The sequence below is a fragment of the Eumetopias jubatus genome, unplaced genomic scaffold, assembly GCF_037043125.1.
Source record: "Eumetopias jubatus isolate StellerSeaLion01/CBP00866 unplaced genomic scaffold, mEumJub1_p1.0 scaffold_14, whole genome shotgun sequence".
In the NCBI taxonomy this organism is placed as follows: Eukaryota; Metazoa; Chordata; class Mammalia; order Carnivora; family Otariidae; genus Eumetopias; species Eumetopias jubatus.
The window spans coordinates 11,844,183-11,868,599 of record NW_028274820.1 but is presented as its reverse complement, the minus strand read 5'-3'; the positions used below and the strand labels follow the sequence as shown (position 1 = coordinate 11,868,599).

Genomic DNA, 24,417 nt, shown 5'->3' with positions numbered 1-24,417 from the left:
ACCATCCTTCTGCTCCCATAGCCCCCCACTTCTGTCTTTCTAGCATGGTGCCTCCACCCTTCACTTCACTCAGAGTCCATATGCCCCACATTTACTTTTTTCTTTCTCTATCACTTCCTGTAAATATGCCATTCCATACAGCCTGCCTCTGGTAAGTTGCCTTATGTTGGCATGCATCCTTTTGACCCAGCTGGAGGTTCCTTCCCTGCAGCGGTCACTGGAGGAGAATTATGGAGATTCCTGTAATCTATACAAATATATAACAAAAAAAGGAGGAAACTTGATTCAAATTTCCCATAGACATCTATGCACTCTAGTGGACAGTGGGCAGGCAATGGGTTAAGATGCAGACAGATCTGTTCTGGAATCCTATCTCTGCCACATACAAGCTGAATGACTTTGGCAAGGTTAATAAATAGATCAATAGTAATAGTGTCAGCTCTGATTCAGGGTCGATTTCTTATCCTGAACTTTATATATTTTACATCTAAATTCCACAATAACTCAAAGGAAGGTGCAGTTCTCTAAAAATTATAAATAAGATGTAAGACTTAAAGAATTTGGCAGGATTGAGTTCCTCATCACGTGTGCTTCATAGGGGCTTCTCATGACACAGCAGCCGGCTTCCCAGGGAGTGTGTGGTGAGAGAGAGAGAGAGACAGAAATAGAGACAGAAACCAAAGGCTCTTTTATAACTTGTCTCAGATGTGACACACCATCACTTCTGCAGCATCCTATTGGTCACACAGATCAACCCTGAGACAATGTGGAATGTGGGATCACACCAGCGTGTGAATATCAGGAAGCAAGGTTCACTGGGGGTTATGTTAAAAGCTGGCTGCCACACCACAAAATCAGGACTGGTTAATATTTTATATTTATAAGAGTAAAACTTGCACCCCATTAAAAAATCAAGAGTAGCAAGCATATAATAGAAAAAACAATCCCTCATATGCATTCCCTACTCTGTAACAGTCCCACTTCCCAAAGATAAAGGCTTTTTAAGCTTCAGCTTTTTCCTTTTGAGTCACTATTCTAAAGTGGTAAACAATACACATTTATATGATCTTTGATTAACTTTAAAAATTGTCTTACTCTGAATGAGGACTTAGCATTCTGAACTCCTATAACCCAAGAACTGCCTTCCCCGCCATGAACATGCACAATGAACACCCTTCCACTCTTTCATCCTTCCAATAGATCATAAAGCCTTCTTGCCTACTGTGGAGGGGGTTGGTTAATAGAAGCAGCTGGTTAAAGAGGGTAATTATACTAGAGGATGAATAGTTTTAACATTTGGTTTTAACTTAGAGTATGTCAATGTATGTTCATTCAACAAGCTCTAGATACAGGACCATGGCCCTTTCTTTGAGAGTGGATCTGCTGATTGAAGGTTGTCATCGTTTTCCTGTATGAATCACAAGAATAATGCATCTTCTATCATTTCCAGTTTGGGATTCTTTAAAGTAGAAGAAGAATTTAAAGACCCCTGCAAAATTTTATGAATGTAGAATCTTTCTCTATTTTGCCCTTTTTCTTCACTCTTTTGCAATCATTTCTCCCATGGTTAATTTAGCCACCAATGTTTTTAGTGATTTTTTTCCCTTACCTCTATAGAAACAATTCATTTGATTGTTAGTTTGCTTTTTTGTGTTTTGCTTTACTCGTATTTCAAGTTTTTATGCAACATAATCACAAATACAACTGGCATGTACAGATTTGGGAACAAACACAACTGAGCCTTAGTAACCATACAACTCAACCAGTGAGAGCAAAATTGCACAGGTATTGTACAGAGTGACCCACTAGCAATACATGTTGAATATTCTGAGAGCATCAGACAATGTATTTTACTCAGGAAATGGGAATCATCCACCAATCCTAGAGTGAGTTCAGTGGGATCCATTAAGAGATTTTCTGTGTTCCTTCCTGTCATAGCAAAGTAAAGTTGAGAAGAGGATTGTTATCTATCACAAGAACTTAAATTGTTAGCATCACAACAATTGAGGGGACAAAGTATTCAGAAGAAGCCATCATAAAAATCAAGAAGAGCCAGGAACTATTTAGTTTAGGTGCAAACAGCTCTGCCCCCTAAACGGTAGCTACTGAGATTATCACTGAATAATAATCCCTATATCATCATTCCCACCACCCCCCAAAAAAGCCTAAATTATGATCAGTGTTGTCCATTTAAGGATGTAGAAAGTGGAGACACTGTATAAAGATTTCCTTCAAGAATATTGAAACGTGAGTTTGGTACTTGTATTTCTGGCTCTCCACCTTTCACCCTGCCTAATCCCAGGTACTCGCAGCAATGTGATTTAGGGAACTGACCCCTGACCCTTCTCAGGAAGTTGGTTCTGATTTGTCTTAGTCAACCATGGTCTTCTGTCCTTCTGATTGGCCTGGGCCAACTTGAGCCAGAAAGTCACTAGGAAAGATTTACTCTCTCTGTGAAAGGTCCTCACTGTTTTTAAGAGAAAACCATGGGGGAAGCAATCTATACTGGATGCGAATGAAGATGAATAATGCCTAGGTTTTTGCTGAGGGTTTTGTAGAGATCATGAGCCTGATGACAAAGGCAAAATGGGAGGAATGATCAGAGAATTTTAAAGAAATAGAGCTGGTGCCATGATTTCACTGTGCCCGGAAACTTGGTTCAAATTACATGAATGACAAATGTCTTTATTATTTCAACCTGTTTGGTCACATTTCTACTTCTTATAGTCACACATACACTAATTTCTTTTTCAATGTTTAAAGATTCTTCTTTAATTATGAAAAAAAAGTTCTTTATATGGGACATGTCAGTTTCCATCAATTCAAAGAAATTAGACGCTACTTTAACTTATATATTAGACTAATAGAATTTGTTACCTCAAGAGATGGACTAGGCTGAAAAGGATGGTGATAACAGGATTACGTAAGAATCCTGTTTGGATTAAAAACAAGACCCCTCCCTGATTGATACCACAGAAAGCAAGCAACAACATCTACTCGCAAGACATCCTGTGGGGGCCACTGTCAGAACTTGAGTCCTAAAATGCATGGGCCAAGGGTCCAACAGAAGGAAGTGTTTCCAATAATTCTTGGAGGGTGGGACCATAAAAATATAATTGGATATTTCTAGCAGGGGTCAATGGTAAACTCACCATGTCAGACACTGAGCTCTGCCATTTAGATGTCTTTTCACTTTTGGATATTTTCCAAAAAATCCTATCAGGTAGATATTATTTTTATCCTAAATTTAAAGAAGAGAAGGAAACATAGTTATTGAATTTAAATAATTTGCCAGTGTCACAGTGCCACTAAGTAGCTGACCTCAAGTTTGTATTACCTACCCTAGAAGCTATTCTCTTCACTGTTTTATAAGCTTCATGTAATTTAATTATTTAATTCATAGGCTAAAAAAAGGAAGATTAAAACTCAGAAGCCCAATATCACAGGGCAGGCATAACTATAATGATTAGAAATATCTTCTAGCACTTTCCTCTACTGACCCTTAACTCAGCTTCACTTGTTCCCTTTTTTTTTTTTTTTAAGATTCTATTTATTTATTTGACAGAGAGAGAGAAAGAGAGAGAGGAAACACAAGCAGGGAGCAGCAGAGGGAGAAGTAGGCTTCCAGCAGAGCAGGGAGCCTGATGCGGGTCTCAATTCCAGGACCCTGGGACCATGACCTGAGCCAAATGCAGACGCTTAACTACTGAGCCACCCAGGTGCCCCTCAGCTTCACCTGTTCTAATAGCGTGTACCCTCTCAGGGGGCCAAAGGGGCTCTTCTGACTTTTCAAAGAGAGGAGTTTTCTGCTGTGGGTCTCTGGAAAGTGATAACCTACAATAAATGCATTTCCAATGACTTTACATTGGAGTGAGATGGCAAATGTGTAGGTATTTGGGGATTGGTTCTACTTGAAAATTTTTTGGAGGACTAACCTCCAAAGTTTAAAAAAGTACTTTTGATCAAGGTTGTGTTACATGGCCACCATCATTCTTTAAATACAATACTCAAACAGACTGTGCTTCTTTATCATAAACCTCATCTTGAAGTGGTATCCCAAGTAGTTTGGATACAATGGTAACTAAACAATAAATTATTGAATTAAAAAAAATGTTAGAAACAAATGAATGACCTGGGAGATTGTGTTTATGGATTAAAAAAGAAAGGAAGGTTATCTTCATTGTGTTTTTGATTCTTCAGTCACTAAAGCACTTTGACGTGGATATTTCTAGCAGGGGTCAATGGTAAACTCACCATGTCAGACACTGAGCTCTGTGCCTCAGGGACATACCCTCCCAGGTACTGCGGGCTCCATCCTGCAGAAGAATAAATCTAGAATCAAAGCATCTAGTTCAAGGTCACCAAATTCAAGAACAGCCTGGACCAAATATGTTTAGCACTCACTCCATGACCAACTCATCTTCAGTTTCTCCGTGCATACCCAATTTCCAGGAGGGTTAATGCATACATCATCCATTCATGAGAAACCAAGTTGACTTTTCTCAGAAGTGAGTTCATATAATTACTAAAATCACCTTCATAGTAAATCTCATGTGAAAACAAGGAGGCAGGGTTATGACAATAAGCCCTATTGATACAGTTTAAAACCACATCCTTCTCTACAGTATCAAAGATGGAATTTAGTTGACCATGTAGGCCATTTTTACACTTCATCCAGTTATGTCTGGGAAACCTCGGGTGTGCCCATAAACTGCTCAGTCAGCTTCAGTTCCTACGAGGCCTCTCTCAGGTTGTTCCTCACCTCTAATGGGGATCCATCACTTAGCCACCACTTCTAGAGGCCACCACAAAAATGCTGAAATCTGGTGAAGGTCCTGTGTCTCATGAATCCCCAAACTTGTTGGCCCACTTTCTTTGCAGCACCCATGGTGCTGCCTTCAACACATTACCGGGGAAAATGGTCGTCTCTCCCATGTAGTATCACAACTTGTTATTTGGGAACCACAGGGTCCTTGATGTTAAGGGTCCTTCCATTTCTGCCTGCAGCTGCCTCTTTCCACTGGTCTAGACCCAAGTCTTTGAAGGTGGAGGATGCAACCTTCTTCATCCTATTTTCCCCAGGGCATGTAGTCTTCCCTCAGGAAAAACAAAACAAAACAAAACAAAAATAAAAACCTCAAGCAATTTGATTCTTCAAGGCCAGCTCATGCATTTATCACAGTTTACTCCTGCTAAGTAAGTCACAACTGAAGCTGGAGAGAAGCATCTGACCTCACCCTCACCACCCATGGGTGTCATCCACATCTGTGGTGTTTTTTTGTTTGTTTTTTTACAGTGATTAATTTTCATTGAATTTACTTCCAGGGCTTAATCCATATACTCCCAATTCTGTGTTGACTACTTTGAAAGTCAGTTTCCCAGATGATGGATGGGTCTAGTTAGAATCTTAATTGGGTACTTGTTCAATATAAAATGGGTTACAATTTCATTTTCTGTTTTGTGAAACATTTAAAGCCTAAAGATAAAAGCTGTTCACCATCACCCTATAAAGCCTGGTCTCAGGAGTGAGCTAGATCTAGTGGCCACAGGTATCGGCATGCTTGTCTTGCCACTCCATACCCGTTGACACTTGGCTTGCTGGGACACTTGATGGGGCCATCTAGCATTTGCTATCCACTCCTCTTTCAAGGAGTCACAGGGGCATACTACTTACTAGGCAATGTCAAGTTCAGAAAAAACTCTTGAGTCCTCTGCCCAGAGTGCTTTGTAAAGTGGCTAAATGAATGATTGATGCAACCCAATTATCTAGAATTTTCTATGTAATTCAAATCCTATTATCCCAAGCCCAAAAGGAAGGGGCTATATTTGCTTGTTCCATGCTTTCAATCTGAGGCCATTAGTAGTAACTTCATAGCAAGTTGGGCCGGTCCATGATCTTATGAAGACTAGTGAAAACTCACTGCTCTGAGAACACAAGGGTTAGTTGATTTCAGAATTGTGAAACCCCGTCATACTTGGAATAATAAAAGCTACTAAATATATCATTGCAATACCATCTCAAACCATTTCATCCAGTTAGCAAATTGATTGTGTTTAGGATATGATTACTCAGATGGAAAATTAGTTTTATCTTTAAAAATATCCTATTTAATAACAATTTTACTTCTTTGTCTTTGAGGAATAAATAAATTGACCATGAAACACAAACATTTGTTGTTGAGATCAATGGCAAGAAGCCTCCCTGGTTCCATTTAGAAGGGTTTGATGATCGTCTTCAAAGTGCTTGGAAGCCCTAGCACAATAAGCACTTTGAAGGGCAACGCTTTGTCATCCCCCTGCCTTAGGCCTGCAGTTTCTGGCATAGATTAGCAGCATTTGTCTTTTTTTTTTTTTTCTTTCTTTCTTCTTTCTTTCTCTTTCTTTCTTTCTTTCTTTCTTTCTTTCTTTTTCTTTCTTTCTTTCTTTCTTCTTTCTTTCTTTCTTTTTCTTTCTTTCTTTCTTTCACAATGGATGAGTTCCCCCATAATGACTGCCTTTATCCTATGTGAGTAGCAAGGTTTTCAAAACGACTTAGGCTGTGGTGCTTGACTGTGTTGGAACAACTTCATTAATGAAAAGCGTATATATTTGATGGGATCTTTGTTGCCACATTATAGTATTTGTCTTAGAACACTGTGTCCCACATAACAATAGTGCAGGCCCTGCTACCACCACGACAGTAGGAATTACAGCAGCACATTAACTCCTGCCCTGGGTGGCTTTTTTTTCTCAATGTGCTTTTCTGTCACTGACTGGACCTTCCCTCATTACTTCCTCTGACTCCTTCCTGAACCGTTTTTAAAAAGGAAGATCCTCCTCATTTTTATTCAGTCAGTTGGCCTAATAATTCTTGAAACCACTTTTGGATTTTAACGGCCAAGTTTTCTGTGAGAAAGGGACTTCTCCAGTGTCCCCCTAGTGACTTCAGGTCCTGCTGGACCCCTAGGATTTCAGGCTCTTCTCAAAGTGCACACAGGCAAGTGGGGCAATTGTCGATTTCCAAAAAGTCTTGAAACAGCTCTGTGGTTGTTTTTTGGGTTTTTTTTTTTTTGCTTGTGGATAAACAGTTTCCTCCCTTTTTTTCTTACTGTTAATTACATGACAATTGAAGAAAGCCTCAAAGGGTGTAATGGAGAATTTCTAAAGAATCCTGCCTTTTCATGGACCAAAGGGAAGACTTAACATTGGATAAATGCAGAAACAACAGAACTCTTTCAAAGGAGCCAACCCCATATTTGATGCGAGAAGGAATTAATGCGGCACTCTGTTCCCTTTCTTTTGGATACCTCTTCAGACAACTGTTTTCTGAGAAAGCATCAAACCTCATAGGAAATGGATTTAGATGTTTCTTTTAAATGATGACACATTCTCTTTCTGTGCCTCATATATATGTATCTTCATCACATAGGTTAGATGTGTAATATATACATATATATTTTTCTATATCTGATTTTTGCTTTCTTTCAGTCATTTTTGCCTTAATTTATAATAACATCTGTATAAATTTCCTAATAACGTTTGTAATTCACTGGGGTTTTTACTTAGTTACTAAAATGCATTCATTATTAAACCTGGTGGGAATTGAATGTTAATGCATCTGCTCTTGTGTGCACGTGTGTGTGTGCACACACACATATATCACTGGGCCCATAAAGTAAAATACCTCGGGTCAAAGGTTTCATCCAGCAAAATAAAAGAATAGAAAAATAAGACATATTCGTAAATATAAAGCAAAACTGTAACAACTCTTATTTTTTTGATTTTCAGGAAATGTAACTTTCCTACCTAAAACAAATAAAAAGGATTTCATATGAATTTACATGAACCTGGCATTTTACTTGGAGATAAGTAAACTGTCTGGTGGGTATAAAGTGTCTGTGGTAAGAAGTTAGAAGTGTCTTCAACACTCAACCCCCACCCTACCCCCTCCTTTTTTTTTTCCTCAGGACATAAGGACCCTAACACCAAAATGGAGTATGGAGCAGCAAAATAATAATAATGATAAACTTTAAACTTGAATATAGACCTGGCTTGGAATCTTCTTTCCCATTAATGTTACTTGAGGCCTCTGATTCATCTGTAAAAGGGAAAACATCTACCGGGTGGTCACATGGGGACCTGCTTGGTTCACATGGGCATTTACAGGTGTTACTGCCTCCATGTAACCCCTTAGATGGACACAGATACTACAGCAAAACCTATAGAAAGAAAGATCGGTCAGTTCATCCTTGACTAGACTTCTGTGAGGCCGTATTGGTCCTGTTGGTCCCTGTTCTTCCCTAAGTTATATCTTTTTCTAGCCCTACTTGCTCCCTGCAATTCCAATTTTCTAGCCAGAAGGGAAAGGAGGAAGAAAGGAGGAAGAAGGGGGGAGGGACAGGGGGAGGGACAGAAGGAGAGAGGGAAGAGAAGGAGGGAGGGAATGAGAGAAGAAGGGAGGGAAGAAAGGAATATTCCTTTATTTCATGTTATTCGCCACTACAATTTGAGAAATGGGAAATTAACAAAATGAATAAAATATATCTATTGCAGGTCCAAGCATCTGCAGCCTATTACAAAGCCTTGCCACAGGAATATTTATTCTTTTCCTCTCTGAGTTCTCTCGTTTCAGCTTTTGTCTTCTCTCTCCCATTCAGTCTGTATTCTCATGCTTGTCCCGATAATTAGAGGCGAAACGAAATTATCACCCAGCAAAGGGTGTACCCATATGTGTGCAAAATTGATCTTGGAAAACCAGTAAGACATAAAATAAAAATAAAAAATAAATCCCAAACAGGTTTTTTATTTAACATAAGGCCAAAGAAGCTATCAGGCGTTGCTGAATACTGTCCACTAACTGTACAAAATATTGACTGCATGCCTCGCAAACACCAAAATATCCGCTGGAATGCCATAGAAATAAATAACTTCTGCTATAAACACATGAAAACATATCAAACTGTTATCTCTTTAAACATATTGTAAATAAAAAAATTACCAGTACTTCTACACAATAAATATTAAGAAACCATTGACATAGTTGAAATGCACTCATATAAATTAACAACTTTAATTACATTAGCCAAACAGACGTCGGTTAAAGAACTGCATGTAGTATGCCAAAAAAAAAAAAATAATAATAATAAAAATAAAAAAATAAAAACAAACAAACAAACAAACAACATCAACCACAGAACATAAAAAGTTTTAAAACAAAACAGGCTTCAGATTATCTTGGCTTTCATAATTATATTTTTCTTTTAAAGAAAAATATCAACCCATTGTCAATGCACTGTTTTTCAAAGCATTTAAATAGAGGGTAAAACTCATTGGAAATTAATACAGAAGAAATGATTCACTTTATGCATAAAAAATAAATAATGTAGCTGAGACATGTGGTTTGCTTCTGCTCTTGAAGATGTGAACAGCTTCTAAGCATTCATTTTCTCTGACCCATACAACAGCTTCTCAGTGATAAAGGGTTTAATTTAAACACACACAATGTCCACCCCCAAACCTTCTGCCCACATCTACAAGTTCCAATTTATTGTGTAGGGTTTCAGGGTGACTAAGTTCTTCTCTACACTGAAAAGGGAAGTTGCCAAAAGGCCCCCAGGAAATCATTTTTTTCAAGTGAACATAATAATTTGAATCTAAGCTTAATACAACTGAGGCATTTGTGTTCTCTGTTTTTTAAAGTTACTTTTTGAGGTCCAATCCCATGGGGGGTGAAAAACAAAATTCACTTGCTCTTCCTTAGAGGAGAATGCAGGCATTCTCCTTGAAAACAAAGTGTGGAATCAATCTTAAATATCTATGAAATTGATTGGTCTTTAGGGACAAGAAAATCCCAACTCAGTGTGCTGGAATTTGCCATGCTTTTTTTGAAAAAAATAAAAAGAAAGAAGGAAGGAAAGAAGGAAAGAAGGAAAGAGAAAGGAAGAAAGAAAAGAAAGAAAGAAAGAGAGAGAGAGAGAGAGAAAGAAAAAAAAAAGAATCCAAACTACCAAATATTTATCATTCTCAAAAAATACTTGGGGACAAATACTTTTCAGAGCTTTTAAGATTGGTATGAGTAGGTTTCTAAGAGCCTAGAGATCAGCCCTAGAGAAAGAGTAGAGAGATGCTAAGATCAGATAGAGCCACCCTGTTTTAAGGAAAACCTACTGTGAGGAACCCAATATGGTAGAATTTAAAAGCTTTTTCTTTTGGCCTCGTGCTGCTACATGAAAAGTGTGGTTGTTTACAAACTTGCATATCTTCCAAGATTATTAAAGATAGCAGCAATTTATAATTCTAGTTCAAGGCCACATAAATTTAATGAAATAATGTCAAAGTTTGGGGACGTTTGACAATCTAATCATTTAATTTCAATTAACACATCCCATTAAAATATTGTCATATGGAATTTCATTTTGCTCCGCTTCCAATCACTATGGCCACCAATCAAACTCCTTCTTATCCCCACTGTGTGGCACACTCTTTTAAACAAGATGGCGCACACACTTGAGATGAATGGGAGCCACAAACAGGTATCAGCTGTCTTTCAAGCATCGTGCTTTTCCCACTGCCCTGGCCATCTCTGCTAGTACACTGTGAACTAGGACTTGGCTCCCCACACTATTTTCATGGGTTCCATTATTAGTGCCACTACCAAATAAGAAGCAGTCCAAAAGGCCCTTTAAGTTTTTCATGCAAATTCCTAAAGTTGAACATCGCCATCCCCCTCTCCTTGAAACTTCCCTCACCATTGCCCACCTTCCCCACCTGAATGATTTCCTGGTCAATGGTTAAGAGTGAGGAAGCAAGTACCAACTTTGCACGCTCTCCCTCTTAAATTTAGAGTCCACTCTCATGGAGTACATGTTGTATTTCGGCATAAGAAAGGGTGGACCTCAAGATGTAGTAAGTATATCTACCCAGTAACAACATTAAAATAATTTACCTACATACAGCCTAGTGTTATAGTACACCAATTTAGTATATATATTTCAAGAAGAGCTAAACCACCTTTAGTAATGTTTGGTTTCTCACTATTTTATTTTCCTACAGCTAATTTTTTAAAAAAAATCTATGAATTGACATAGGGCTGAAAGCTTCAGCATTTTACAAAATACTAATGAATGCAATTTTTCCAAATTATTAGTTTTTTCAATTTTTGCAAACTTCAAACAAGTCAGTAAAAATAAGGCTCTGTATTTTTAAAAGCATATAAATGAATAACTTATTAGCTATTCTAGGCAAGCTAAATACTGTGGAATAAATTAGTAGAAATTTAGCTTTAAGCATGTACTTTGATATTTATAAAACAAAGTGTTTTTTTTTCTTTTTTGCATCTGAGTCAATACATACAAACTTATATATCAAGAGTTTTGGCTGTAAATTAAAATATTAGGGATTTTTGCCACTGATGCCACCCTGCAGTTCTTTCTTCTTCTCAATCTCTTAAGACCTTCCCCCCAAGTTATTTATCTTTTAATTAGTGACAACAACATTATTTAGCCCAGCCAGTCATATTTCTCAGAATTAGGCCTTAATCATCAAAAAAAAAAAAAAGTACCCAACTCTTATTTTGGCCTAAAGATGAATTTTTTTTTCTTTCTGAAAAAGCTTTCTGATTTAAGATTGATTCCAATAGATAATAAATATGTCACAACACACACAAAAAAAATCAGCCTAGAACCTTGAAGAACATGAGTTTCCTGTTTTCCCTGCAGGGATAGAGGTGGGGGGGGTTGGGGGGGGGCAAGAAAGAGGACGGAGCTGGGTCCCTGCACAATGAAAGAGGGTCTTGATGAATAGTCACTGGAGTTTCCAGGCTTCTTCCCATCCACATTTTTTGAAATGTGCCCACCTAGTTCGGAGGAAAAGCAAAAACTATAGCCTATCCTTCTTAAAAATACTGTGTTTTGCACACAAACATTCATTGCTTTAAGAACATTACAAAACGACAGCCTGACGTGCTTAAAATGTGCATGGGCATGATGCGATCCATGTATATATACACACAGGTATGCATATGCACAAGCCATGTACATATACACAGACAAGCATGTAGTGTTCTATGACAGCTAACAGTGTACAACTACTGTACATCCAGTATGAAATGTCCCGTTTCATGGATGTCAAAGGAGTCAAAAACCAAACTTCTCAGGTCTTTTCAGCCTGAACACAATCCACCCTCCTCCGCCTTGAATCCCAACCCCTGACTCACTGATGGTGAATGATACCAACCACAGACAGACTGTTTTAAAGGCTCACACAAATGTCTTTGGTGTATGTGTCTATTTTTTAAGGTACAAAATAATAATAATAATTATAATTATAATAATAAAAATAGCTATTTTGTGTGCTGTAGCAGTTCTCTTATAGCTCACATTAAGTGCAGCTCTTAAACCCCCCCCACCCCCACCCAAAGAAAATACTTGTTAAATAAGGATTAGACAGGTCAAACACCATTGTAGTGCAAATAGTAAACGATAAAAAAAAAACAACATTTACAAAATATAGAAATGTTTGGATCCAACAGATGGACAAACATATTCCTTTCAAGTATCTCTCCTTGAAGAAAATAAAAATTAATCAGGTTACTTCCAATACAAAAAAGTCTCTCATTTTGTTCTCTCTCAGGTAAACAGTTTCAAACCTATTAGGTTGCATAGTACTAAGATCATAAGCACCTTAACGAAATGTAACTTGGTATTCTTTGTTCCTTGATTTTGCTCTCTTCCCATTCTTGTTCTCAAATTTTTGTTTTGTTTTGTTTTGTTTTTAGGTTGTTTTTTTGTTTTGTTTTGCTTTGTTGCAAAACTGGTACAGAAAAAGAAGTGTGACCACCTGCACACTATTGTTCCCTTACCAGTATGTGTATGCATGTGTCATGTGGAAATGCCTCTGTGTGTGTGTGTGTGTGTGTGTGTGTGTGTGTGTCTGTGTGCGTGTGCGCACGGGCTGATATACACAGAGAGAGGGTCACACAGACATACCTTACAACCTGGGTAACTGGGTGGGAAAGTGCCTGTAACTGGCTCTTTCAAACTCATGGCTTTCTAGATGCTATTTGGGTTGTGCCAGCCCACGTTATTGCAGACTAGACAAGTCGACTTCGAGGCTCACACTGAAAGGGGGACTGAAAAGGAGGGGACAATACTCCCGTGTAAGCAACTGATGTCATCACCTTGATATCAGAAGAAATGAAGGGGGTGCTGTTCTCCCTCTCCCTCCCAATTCCCATCTTGTTCACTGCTTCATCTCTGAGCCCTGGCTAAGGAATTTTTCCACATCTTCCTTCATCTGTTTCAGGTTTTGTTTTTAGTTTATTTTTTTTAATTTCTATTTTTTTTTTTTTTTTCTGCTTGTTTAACTCAGAAACCTTAAACATTTCTTCATTTTGCCACTGTCTTCTCTGGACAACTCTGGCTCCCGTCCCCCCTGGGCGGGGCGCTCTATGAGCACCCACACTCCTCCACTATCATGTTCTGAATGTCCTTCTTGATGATGTTCTGCCCATCATCATAGTACAGCATGGACATTGGTCTCAGCTTGGTGGGCACACAGCACGACTTGAGGTTGGCGAAGGGGCTGTGCCCCCGCATGCGGTAGTGGTTGATGACCGTCGAGTGGAAGGAGAGCGAGGACCCCGACGTGCCTGCTATGTGGCTCGGGCACTCACCCTCGCAGTAGTTGGCGTGATAGCCGGAGGGAGCGATGATCCAGTCGTTCCAGCCGATGTCCTTGAAACTGACGAAGAACTGTTTCTTACAGCAGATGTTGACCTTGCCGTCGCACTCCAAGCCCCGCCGCCGTCGCCGATGAGGGTGGTCTTCGGACTGGCGGGCCTGCAGCATGAGGAAAGGTCTGTGGGACTGCTCCTTGTCCTCCTCCCCCCCTGCCCCTCCGTCTCCTCCGGTCTTCTTCCCTTCCCCTTCCTCCTCCTTCTTCTTCTTCTTGCCCAGGAGCACCAGGCTGGCGCCGGTCTCGTGGCACTGCTCACAGGCAATCCGAACGTCCAGGGAGCTCTTGCCCTGGTCCAGCAACCGCTGGATGCTGCTGGACACCGGGAAGATGTGCCAGGTGCTCTTGCTCGCATCCACCACCTTTTCCGATATCAACACTTCGTTCCTTTCCTTCGTGAAGCCCCTCTCCTCGGCCTCCTCCCCTGCGTCTCCGCTGCCCTGGGGCTGCTTCTGCAAGAGCTGGATGGTGACTTTGGTCCTGGTCCTATTGGCCTTGGGGACTTTGAGGAAGAGCCAGACTTCGGCCCGCTCCACCACCGACAGGTCACTGCCTTCTTTGGAAATCTCAAAGTGCAGCGTTTTCCTGGCGGTGCCTGCAGACGAAACACAGCGCGAGAGAGAGAGAGAGAGAGAGCAGGGACACTCGTTAGTTGTGCTGGGGGTCACCACCCACTCGTTTCAGGCACGCGCGGCGCCTCTGCCGCGGGCCAGCTGCGGCAGGGGTCAGCGAGTTACGGCCCGCGGGCGGGCAGGGCCGTGTGGACATTTTTAAATGGTCGCGGAAAAAGAGTATTTTTGTGACATGTGAAAATTATAGGAAATTTACACTTCAGTGCCCATAAATGAAGTTTTATGGGACCACAGTTATGCTCATTTCTTTCTAGGTCGTCTACGGCTGCTTTTGCATTAGATCGTGGAGTTGGATAGCCACGACGGAGACAGGCCCACAAAGCTTAAAATGTTTGCTCTCCGGCCCTTTCCGGAGAAAATCTGTCAACTCCTGGCTCTAAAAAGAAGAGAGCCTAGATCTCAGTCAGTGTCCGGGAGCCTGGGGCGGCGGGGGTTGGGGGGGGGCAGTCTGCGTCTATTCACTGCTTAACCTCAGTTTCATCTTCTATAAAATGGGAATGGCATAATGACATTGGACCCACTCAACTGTAGGCTTGGCCTAACCCGGATGAAAACCCACTGTGAGCTCTAGCAAGTTGTGAAAGTGGTGCTATTCCCACAGAAATACACAGAAACCCCCCTCCCCCACGTAAGTACTGGGGCCAGTGCCCACCGAGCTAGCCTCCTCCTCCCTGGCCACGACCTTCCCCACCCCTCCATCCGTTCTTTCCTGGGTCGCTGCAACAGCTTTTTCTTGCATTTGGCTCTCCAGCATGGAGCCAGGCCCCTCTCCAATCATTGCTCCACTAAGCAAGTATAAAACAGAAACGACCCATCCTCCACAGCTTCGCCTTCAACTCCAGCGCTCTCCCAGTGCCCCGTCCTCTGTGGTGGAGCCACAGGGTGTTTGTTCGAGGTCAGGTGCATCCCATACACTCTCTCACCTCCAGGCGGTGACCCCTGCCTAGATTCTTCCTGCTCCCAACACATCACCCTCAGTGGCTGCCCTTGATAAGGGTTCAGTTCCTGACCCCCTTGCCCCCCCCACCCCCGTCAGTCTGATTTTGGACGCCCCCAGTCTGAGACAACTAGACAGTCTGAGATCCTATCTATCTCATTCACTGTCATGGCCCAGTGTTTACCAGGAACGAGGCAATCACATCTTTAGCATCCAGTCAAGTTACATTAAGCGATCCACTTCCCACTGCTGCGTCCCCCGTTTTTGCTCCTTCCCTTCTGAATGCAGCTTAATGAGCCCCGATTACAGCAACTGCTACTAACGGAAAGGAAATCCCCACACTGGCGACAGTTGGATTCAGAGACCATTCAGTTCTTGCCTAACTTAAACCGTCCCCTTCTCTTTTTCCATAAGCACCTGTATGTCTATACATGCGGCAACGATTACTGTAAGGAGCAGGTGTCCGGACTGGAATTCTCTGATTGAGGAAACATCGTCCCTCGGTTGCACTTGCACCACTCGGTGGTCTATGAAACATGTGCTCTTTGCCCAATCGCCTCCTGCGTGCATGTACCCGCTTACCACTGTCCAGTGTGCGCACATTCCGTACACAAATCTGAGAACAATGTTAGGGAAGGTCATCTTAGAACTCGCAACTCCCTAGGAGGGTCTCCCTGCCTGGATTTCTATAGCAAACGGAAATCCAGCCATACTTATCACTCTCAGCCCTGAGATGTTTACGGTACTATAAATTTTCGGCACAGTTTCAAGTTCTCTGCAGCAGAAGGCAGGCTTTTCTGTGCATTGCACACTGTAGATTCTGTTCTTAATTTAACACACTCTGCACACTGTGATTCTGATAGTGGTAAATTCACTGAGGCCAGGGCTAGGAAAGGCTACATATGTATACAAAAGATTCTCTGGCATCTTGGTGTAAAGTTGCTAGCACGCTGGGCTGGGCTGGGCTCGGTGGTGGTGGTGGGGGGGGGGTGGGGTGGGGTGGGGTCCTTTTCCTCCAGCCTTGGGTCTCAGACAGGAGTTAAAATGAATGATAAAGCTAGGTTTAGAATTAGATCACCAGAGTAGAGAGCAGTTAGAAGAAGGGGAGACTGTCTTTTTTTAGGGAGCATGATTTCTTTTCAAAACATGAATGCCTTTGTATTCCCCTTTGCTAAAACCTGGTGGGTTTTCTGTTGCTGGTTTTTGTCGGGGCGGGGGGGTGGGGTGGGGGGAGGTGGGAAGCCAAAGAGAAGATTCCAGAAAGGAGAGCTTAATGATTTAAATTTAAAAAGACGCACTCTGCAGCAGATTTGAAGTGGTAGGGTCTTTCCGGAAGCTACCCAAGCCCCCCCTACCCCAGGAGTGTGCAGGCACCTCCTACCCTGCCCCGCAGAGAACAGTAACAAGCTACCTGCTGTTCTCCCTTCTGCCTCTACGCAGGCCAGCTTCTGAAACCTTAAACTGTGCAGGGTGCCACTGTAAAGACAGAGAGATAGTAGCTGCTAAATTAGAGAAGCCAGAGGGCACAAGGTTGTGTTTTGTTTTTCTAGGAAAGAGTGTGAAACTGGAGAATCTGACTCGTCCTCAGGATGGGAAAGCTCTCTGGGTTTCAGGTAACTCATTCCCACAGGCTCCTCTGGGCTTTTACCCAGGCTTGGCAGGAGGGGCCGGGGTGAAGGCAGACGGTCCTTCGGTAAAGAGAGGGTCCGGATGGCAGTGCAGACCAGCCCACTTCGGACTTTCCGTGAAGAGAGTCCAGAGCAGTCTACAGATGCTGGGAGTGGGGGCGGGAGTCAGGGTGGGCTAACTGGCCGACTTGACACAAGGAGTGAGGGACAGCACATGTAAATTGCTTTTGTAGGGCCAGGTGGGGCTGAGGTCCCTTGCTTCCAGCAACAGCCTACAGGACAGCCTCTCATTCCACAAGAGCAGGTTTCTAAGGCATGATAAAGCCCCACCCTTCTTCACAGGCAGCTGTACTTGGAAGCAAATGATTTAGTGTTCCTGAGAGAGGATCGTACAAAGAGAGTACTCATTAGAGGGGGCTCAGTCTGTCAGGTGCTGTTATATTAGGATCAGAGAGGCATCATAAAATGACTTTCAACCTGGTCCTGGCTGATAATTAACTGTATGGCATCGCCTGCGTATTGTGGAGAAGGCACAACGCTGACTTATGCATCGGTTTAATTATCTGAGCTTGAAAGACTCTGGTCCCTGTATTCGCCTCCATTGCCTGCGTGCTGTATCTCTCCCCCATATTTCTGACATTTGGATTTTCCCCCTGCTAATTGACATGCTGTCGCCTCCTTCTCCTGGTGTCCATTTCTGGAACTGCTATTTGTATATTGCATGATATTTTATCAGGGAAAAAAATAAAACAGATCCAATTTCATGAAAATGCTGTTGCCATAAAGCTCAGGAGACCAGGGGGAAGAGAGAGATGCAAGTCTTCCTAATGTCTACCTTATATGCAGGTACATTTTAAAAGTTCTATTGTATTTGACTTATTAAGCAGTGCAATATTTTTTTTTCCTTTTACATTTAGCTTTCATTGCAGAAGGGGGTGGAGAGAATGAGACAGCTAGAAGCTGAGATGATTAATATTTATCAGGGCTGTAGGTTTCAGAAAGATATTACAACCCTCAAATTTCTTAGGTATGAAAAATAGAACCAGTCACTTGATTCTATTCCCTTTATCTGTATTTTACCTAAGAGAGATTGTTATACCACAGCGATGCTGTGAGGATGCTCCAGCCTTCAAATCTCTGAGCATAACAATTTGAAAAATGGAAGGAGGTTGCCTGAGGCTGAGGTGTTTAGGATCAATTACTAATCAGTTTCAGGTTTGACTTAACTAGCTCCTGCATCAAATCCTGAAATGGAAGCCTTCCCACAATGCTTTGTGAGCAGGTACAGTATTACTTTATACAGGTGCGCACTGGGTTCCTGCATTATTACCTATCTACCTAGATATAGCTGCTGGCTTTGCTAACCTTTCATTACCTACTCTCTGATAATATTCTTTTCATCCTCTGTGCTATTTTTTTCCCTCCCGAGGCTCGTGAGCAAGGCTTGTATCACAGCCTGCTCTGCCTGAGTAATTCACTAAGAAAGTCCCACGCAAACCCATGTGGGTGATAATATTTCATCACTTAAACCTCTATGAGTCCGGTGGACACAAAATCAAGGGGAAGGAGAAAGATGCATAAAAATGAGTAGGAGGGATAAAAATGGCACCTTACAGGGAAGACCTTTGAAACATTGCTGGGTAGGGGGAGCTTGGACAGAGGGAAGGCCGGAAGCTGGAAGGAAGAATACTCCAAAGCACCTTTTTCCTTTGCTTTCAGAGATTTTCAAATGTTTTTAATAACTCAATCATGAAAGCAGGCCTGCCAAGGGTTAAGCAACCAAGCCCCTTGCTGTTCCCATCCCCCACACCAGGACTCAAAATTCTCTCCTTCAAGCCCTGCACCTCAGATCTGTGGGCGTATGAACATTTCCAGAGAAATAAGCAACACGCGCACGCACGCGCGCGCGCGCGCGCACACACACACACACACACACACACACACACACACACGCAGTGTTTCGTTTGTGTTCCGTTTTGTTTTCCTCACCAGGGTCCTGCCTAAAGCATGCTGCGCTTGTACATATGGGTAATAATTATGTCTCTAATGTGAATGTGGAAAATCTTGTTGTTTATAGAGGATTTTAACTCGCCATAGGGGAAAAGCCTTGTGGTAAAATGTGGCTGTTACTTGAATTTTCCATTCTGCACCCAGATTTCACAGTGCCTAGATTAGGTGCAGTCACTGGTAGGAGCATACGGGGTGACCAGGTACGCATGTGTGTTCTCTGAAGCACTAACTTTGCATTTGGACTGTTTCCAGGGGTTTCTGCAGAAGGCATCAGGTGAGATCTTAGAGGTTATGCTTCCCTTCACCTACAGTCCAAGGTTTTGCCTGTAGCAGGCAGAACTACAAGTCTGGTCATAAATTATCTGGATTGATTTTGTTAGCCTTCATATTTTTTTTCTTAGGCTCTGCTATTGAATTGTAAATGCTCGGCCACATTCGGGTGTCTTCCGTTTCAATGATGGTGAAATCGAGAGAGAGAGAGAGAGAGAGAGAGAGAGAGAGAGAGAGAGAGAGATCAAGGATTTAGGTTCCGAAAAGAAGTAGAAAAAATTCTTAAGATTCAACCCACAGAAATTTCAGAGACTTCTTCCAAAGTTCCTGAGAACTTTTGCACTTTTGATTTTGGATCTAGGAACCAGTGGAGTATGAGGAATTCTGATCTACAGCTCACGCTCGAGTATACTGTAGCCGAAGAGGGGCCAAGACAAATACGTGTTTTCCCTAAAAGTGCCTGGGAAGGTATGACTCCCAGTTCCCCAAATACGAAAGTGGACTTTCTGCCCTCTGAGGGCTCCCCCACCCCAACTCTGACCCACCTACGTCACAGGCCCAAACCACTAGGCATCTCGCTTCTTGTCTCTCCTCCCCCATTTGGCTCCACACTCAGCTCGGAAACAAACGCATGCTCCGAAGCTGTACCCAATTTCTCACAAGGTGGCCAGCAAACGGCCCTTTCCTCCCTGTTGGAAGTCACTTGTCATTTGTCGCTGGTGAAAAGCATTGATAAGACAGGCAAACCAGGCAACGAAATGAGGGGAGATGGAAGGCGTTTTGGTAAAATCCAGGCAGCCAGCCGTCTTAGGGAGAGATGTGTGAGCAGATCAGTGCTGCTGATGATTCATGGTCACATTTCTCCACGCTCTGCTTTGTTTGCTTCTGAAATTTATCATTCCTCTGTCTTCCATAGAGCTCCGGAATGTTCACATGTATCACTAGAATCCCCATTTCCTTTCCTCTGTCACATTTATTGTGTCACAGGTAGTCATGTTTCTCCCATCCCATAAAATCCTAACTTTTTCTGGAGGATGAGAGGAAGCAGGGGGCAACTGATAAGCACCAAGATTTGGGCGCTACAGAATGGGGCTTCCAGGAGCTGAAAATGCCTTTCCCTAGATTAACTGCTAAGGAGCAAAAGTCTTTGGAATGCGCCCTCTTGTGGCCGACTGCTTCGCATTATTCAGAGAAGAAAGTGTGTAACCCCTAAAAGCACCCTTCCGTGAGGAGTAATTCTCAGGAAAGTTCCTTGGGCTGGTATGGAATCGGTGGGAGTCACCTCCACCTTGAGATGGCTTTCTTGGGCTGGGGGGAAAACAGTCATCCAAGCAAGCCTTCTTAGACCCCTGCTTGTGAAGTGTATATGTCTAATTCAACTCTTCTGTAACCGGAATCCTCCAAGAGGGGGAGATTTATGTGTTACTTTCAACAACACCTGGGCTTTAGTGAGCAATTTCCCATTTCCTGGAGCTTCATTTGTCTTTCTGCCCCTATCTGTTCTTCCACAAGTGCTATCGATTGCTAAGTTGATGACGATAATCAGCATATACATCTGGTTGCATATGGAGACTCAGTGATATGCTGTTATTGTACACTGACCAGATATTCTCATGGATCACAGCAAGATAAAATAAGATAGAACCATCAAGAGGGCCACTGATTGTAGCTCCACGGACAATTACACAGAGACCTGACTTGACCCTCCCCATCCATCCCTTCTTTAAGGTCTTAAGGTAGCATTCTGTACCAGCTGTCCGGCTATAATCTTGGTGAGCAATCTTGGGTGACATGCGTTAAAAAGCATAATTTTTATTTGTTGGGAGAAATTTCAGAGGGCCCGAGTGCAATTCCTCACCACTTAGTTAATAACAACTTGTATCAGCTTTACAAAGATGGGGCACCTTCCACCTGAGCCCAAATGGGACAAACTCAGTTCCGAGAGTTCTAGACACTTGAACTTTTTGTAGTCCCTCAGCTCCTGGGCCACAGCATGGGTTTTATTTAACCGTCAAGAAGGGTCGAGGCAAAAATTAAACATGAATCCCCCCAACTGGGGAATCTTAAGTTTGAAAGATACATCTACGGGGATGCATCTGTGGTATGGGCCTCGGTGACAGTGACTCACTGGATTCCATGCAGTACAAAATAGTTTGGGAAGGAAAGAAAGATGAATACCCTCCGCTCTTCTCCAAATTCTTACATTTGACATAGTTTGAATATTATTAAGGTTGAGTTATTCCAAAAGCAACAAGACATTTTTGTATATTCAGAGGATAAAGCCCTTTCCTGGTTGGCAAAATCAGCTACAAAATACTCATCTGGTACTCCACTTGGAGAGTAGATTGTCCAGATAGCAATCATTAATTCCGCGAAATCACAGTAAATCAACTTGAAGTTGAAGTGTGAAACTTCTCAGAGGAGAAAAATAAGTAAGTGTGTCATAAACCTTTTCTGTGACTCCAGCAGCTCACCCAAAGTCAAGTTGTAAACTCAACCAGGAGGAGTTTTCCATTACAAACCTTAAACTGGAGTCAACGTGTGAGTCAAATGAATCACCTTTTAAAAAAGTCACTCAATTTCTTTTAAACTAAACACCTAACAGAAAAGTAAAAAAAAAAAAAAAAAAAAAAAAGACAAGATTTCATATAAATGAGAAAAAGACGGCCACTAAGATGAAGGCCATAAGTAAGAAAGAATGTAAAAGGTCAAATTCTTTCACTGCAAAACCTCTCAATGCCAAGAGCGTGATTTGCTAGACAAGTCAGCTAGGTCAGGAAGAGAGGCTGTTGCTTACATCAGGTGTATATTAAAAGTGGTCACAGGCATAGGTATACTTAGTCCTCTGACGCGGGTAAGGCCAATTGAGTAGGACCTGCAATTAAAGCCATCATGTGTGGTAATTGGTATATAAAAACCAATACAGGGTCCCTTTGCACAGGGAGCAGACAGACCTCTAGACCACTGGAACCCATTGGCCTCCCCTGGACTCAATGTCAGTAAGCACTTTCTTTCCTACGAGTGGCAAGGTGAAACCGCCAACATGACTTTGTTTCCTCAAGAAGCTTCAAAAGATAAAGTCATAATGATCATGTCCTTTGGGGGCTGCGTCAAGAAAGAGCTTAGAGAAAGAAAGACCTTCTTTGAAAAGAAGCTTCTGGTGAGAGAGAGAGAGAGAGAGAGAGAGAGAGACTGTCCTGCCGGCAAGCTTGTAGGACATCAGGGCTTCTCTCACCAGGGAAGCCGGGAAGCCAGCAGGCTATCTGCTCCCCCAAAAGGATGCCCAGGTCTGGCATGGTTTTCTTGAAAACAGAACATCTGAGTCAACAGGTTTTCAGGATTGGAAATTCTGAGTGTTGCCTTAATTGTTTATACTGCTGCGGCAAACTTTTAAACAGAAATGCTGGGAGTCCCTGCACGTACTTTACTGGCCATATGCTCCACCAAACAAAACAATGGCATTCCTTTCAAATGGATCTGGCAAGGGATACAATTCTTTAGGCTGGCATTACCATGAAAGTAACAGGGCATTAACACATCTGTGGGCCGGGGCGTGCATGGGCTTGCAGCATGCGAAGGGTCTGCGTCCCATAACTGTAAAAATAACCTGGCTCCAGGTCTATGGCCACACTCCTGACAGGTATTTTTCTATTCAGCAACAGGTTAGTGTGGTCCTGAGCCAATGATTAGAATCTATTAAAGTTCTTCCTCTTAAGGATTGAGTGAGAGTTCAGTGTAGTATTTGAGAGCACTTTGTCAAGGTTGCATTCCTTGGCAGAGAGCTCTTAGTAACTTTGCAGAGAACAAAACTCTTTTTTTTTGTTGTTGTTGTTGTTGAGAGAGCAAAAGTCAGTGTTCCAAAAGTGACTGCTGGTTCAATGTCAACTGTCCCCCAAAGTCCCTCTTTACTGCCTAGAATGTGATGCCTGTGCTCTTAGAAGACAGAGTTTCTGAAGGTAAAAAGGACTGTCACTAATAAGTATGCCCTGCTTCTCTGGTGTGGCCCCTGACTGGACTTTTAAAGGGAAGGTTTGTTTTAAGACAATGACTTCATCTGTGCCGGTCCACCCCGACCCCACGCTCCACGCCTCCCCCCCATAAAAACTTTGGATGGGGGCTCCGGAAGCCTCCTGGGCTCCCCCAGCACCCGAAAATGCCCTGGCTTTCCTCGGGGCTGTGGGGATCTGGTTTCAGAGGCAGGACGAGGGAACCTCTCACAGCCCGGCTTCCAGCTCCAGATTGGCCCTTGGAGCTTCCTCCGGGGTGACCGGCTGAGTTGGGCAAGTGTGAGCGAGCCATCTCCAGCCAGGGCTCAACCTATAATTCCGTTTCTGTGAAGTCCTCTCCCCCCCGCGCCCCCCCCCCGCCTCCCCTCCGGCCGCCACCGGTGCCCAATACCGAATGACCTCCACCACCACCCCCTCCCGCCCCCGGCGGCGCCCCGCGGCTGGGGGCTAGAAGTTCGTCCCCGGACGGTCAGAGCCACGCAGCCCCCACCCCCAAATGCCCCGCACAGACCTGCTTCTGCGAACGTGATGATCTCCGAGGTCTGCTCCATGAGTTCATTCATTTCTGCCCTCCTGCCGATGTCATCCTCTATCTCTACGTACCCGTTCTCCCCCACTTTGCCCACATGAAGCTTTCGGATAGCGTTCAGAAGCGCCGCCTTGGGCACCGGCTGGGTGACTTCGGGTCTCTTCTTCAAGTGCAGCATGTTTAAAATGTGCTTCTTGACGGCCTCCACCATCTCCGGCTGAGAGTTGGGTACATCCTTTGGGAGGGTGGCCAGCGCACAGGACGGGCAGTCGGGGGCTGCGCCGTGCCCCTCGGATCCTGGGGTGGGGGAACTCCTCACTATAATCCAGCAACTCGCCAACAGAAATCCTCTCAGCCAAAGCAAGGGCATCCTGGCAGCAAAAGTTGTTGTGATTGCCTTTTTTTAAAAGGCCCTGCTTTTCCTCCCCCCTCACGCACAGGTTTTTTTTTTTTTTCCTTTCTTTTTTTTTCTTTTTTTTTTTTTTTCTTCTCCTCTTCAGCAAATTCTCTGGAACAAGAACAAAAAGTTTTCTGTGAAGTTTTGTTTGCAGGTTCCCTCTCTGAAGGCAGTCAGTGCTGTAGGTTTGTGGTTGTCAGGGAGGAGAGTTCTGACTGTCTCCGAGTAAGAGAGAAGGAGGGAGGGAGGGAGGGAGAGAGGGAGGGAGGGAGGGAGAGACAGGGTGGGGGGGGA

At 42.9% G+C, this 24,417-nt stretch overlaps 1 protein-coding gene across 1 annotated transcript; it reads right to left on the bottom strand.

Annotated features, from left to right (window-relative positions):
* Positions 1 to 13,396: 13,396 nt before the first annotated feature.
* On the bottom strand, positions 13,397 to 24,140 carry INHBA (inhibin subunit beta A). The gene is made up of 2 exons (XM_028108943.1): positions 23,709 to 24,140; positions 13,397 to 14,308 (listed from the first exon to the last, which is right to left on the bottom strand). Exons 1-2 carry the CDS (start codon positions 24,094 to 24,096, stop codon positions 13,425 to 13,427), a joined length of 1,272 nt encoding a protein of 423 aa, XP_027964744.1. The 5' UTR covers positions 24,097 to 24,140; the 3' UTR covers positions 13,397 to 13,424.
* Positions 24,141 to 24,417: the final 277 nt, after the last annotated feature.

Coding starts and splice junctions, on each gene's coding strand:
- INHBA (XM_028108943.1), bottom strand. CDS start 24,096: ATGCCCTTGCTTTGGCTGAGAGGATTTCTGTTGGCGAGTTGCTGGATT. Junction 14,309..23,708: donor CATCACGTTCGCAGAAGCAG/GTCTGTGCGGGG, acceptor TTTCGTCTGCAG/GCACCGCCAGGAAAACGCTG.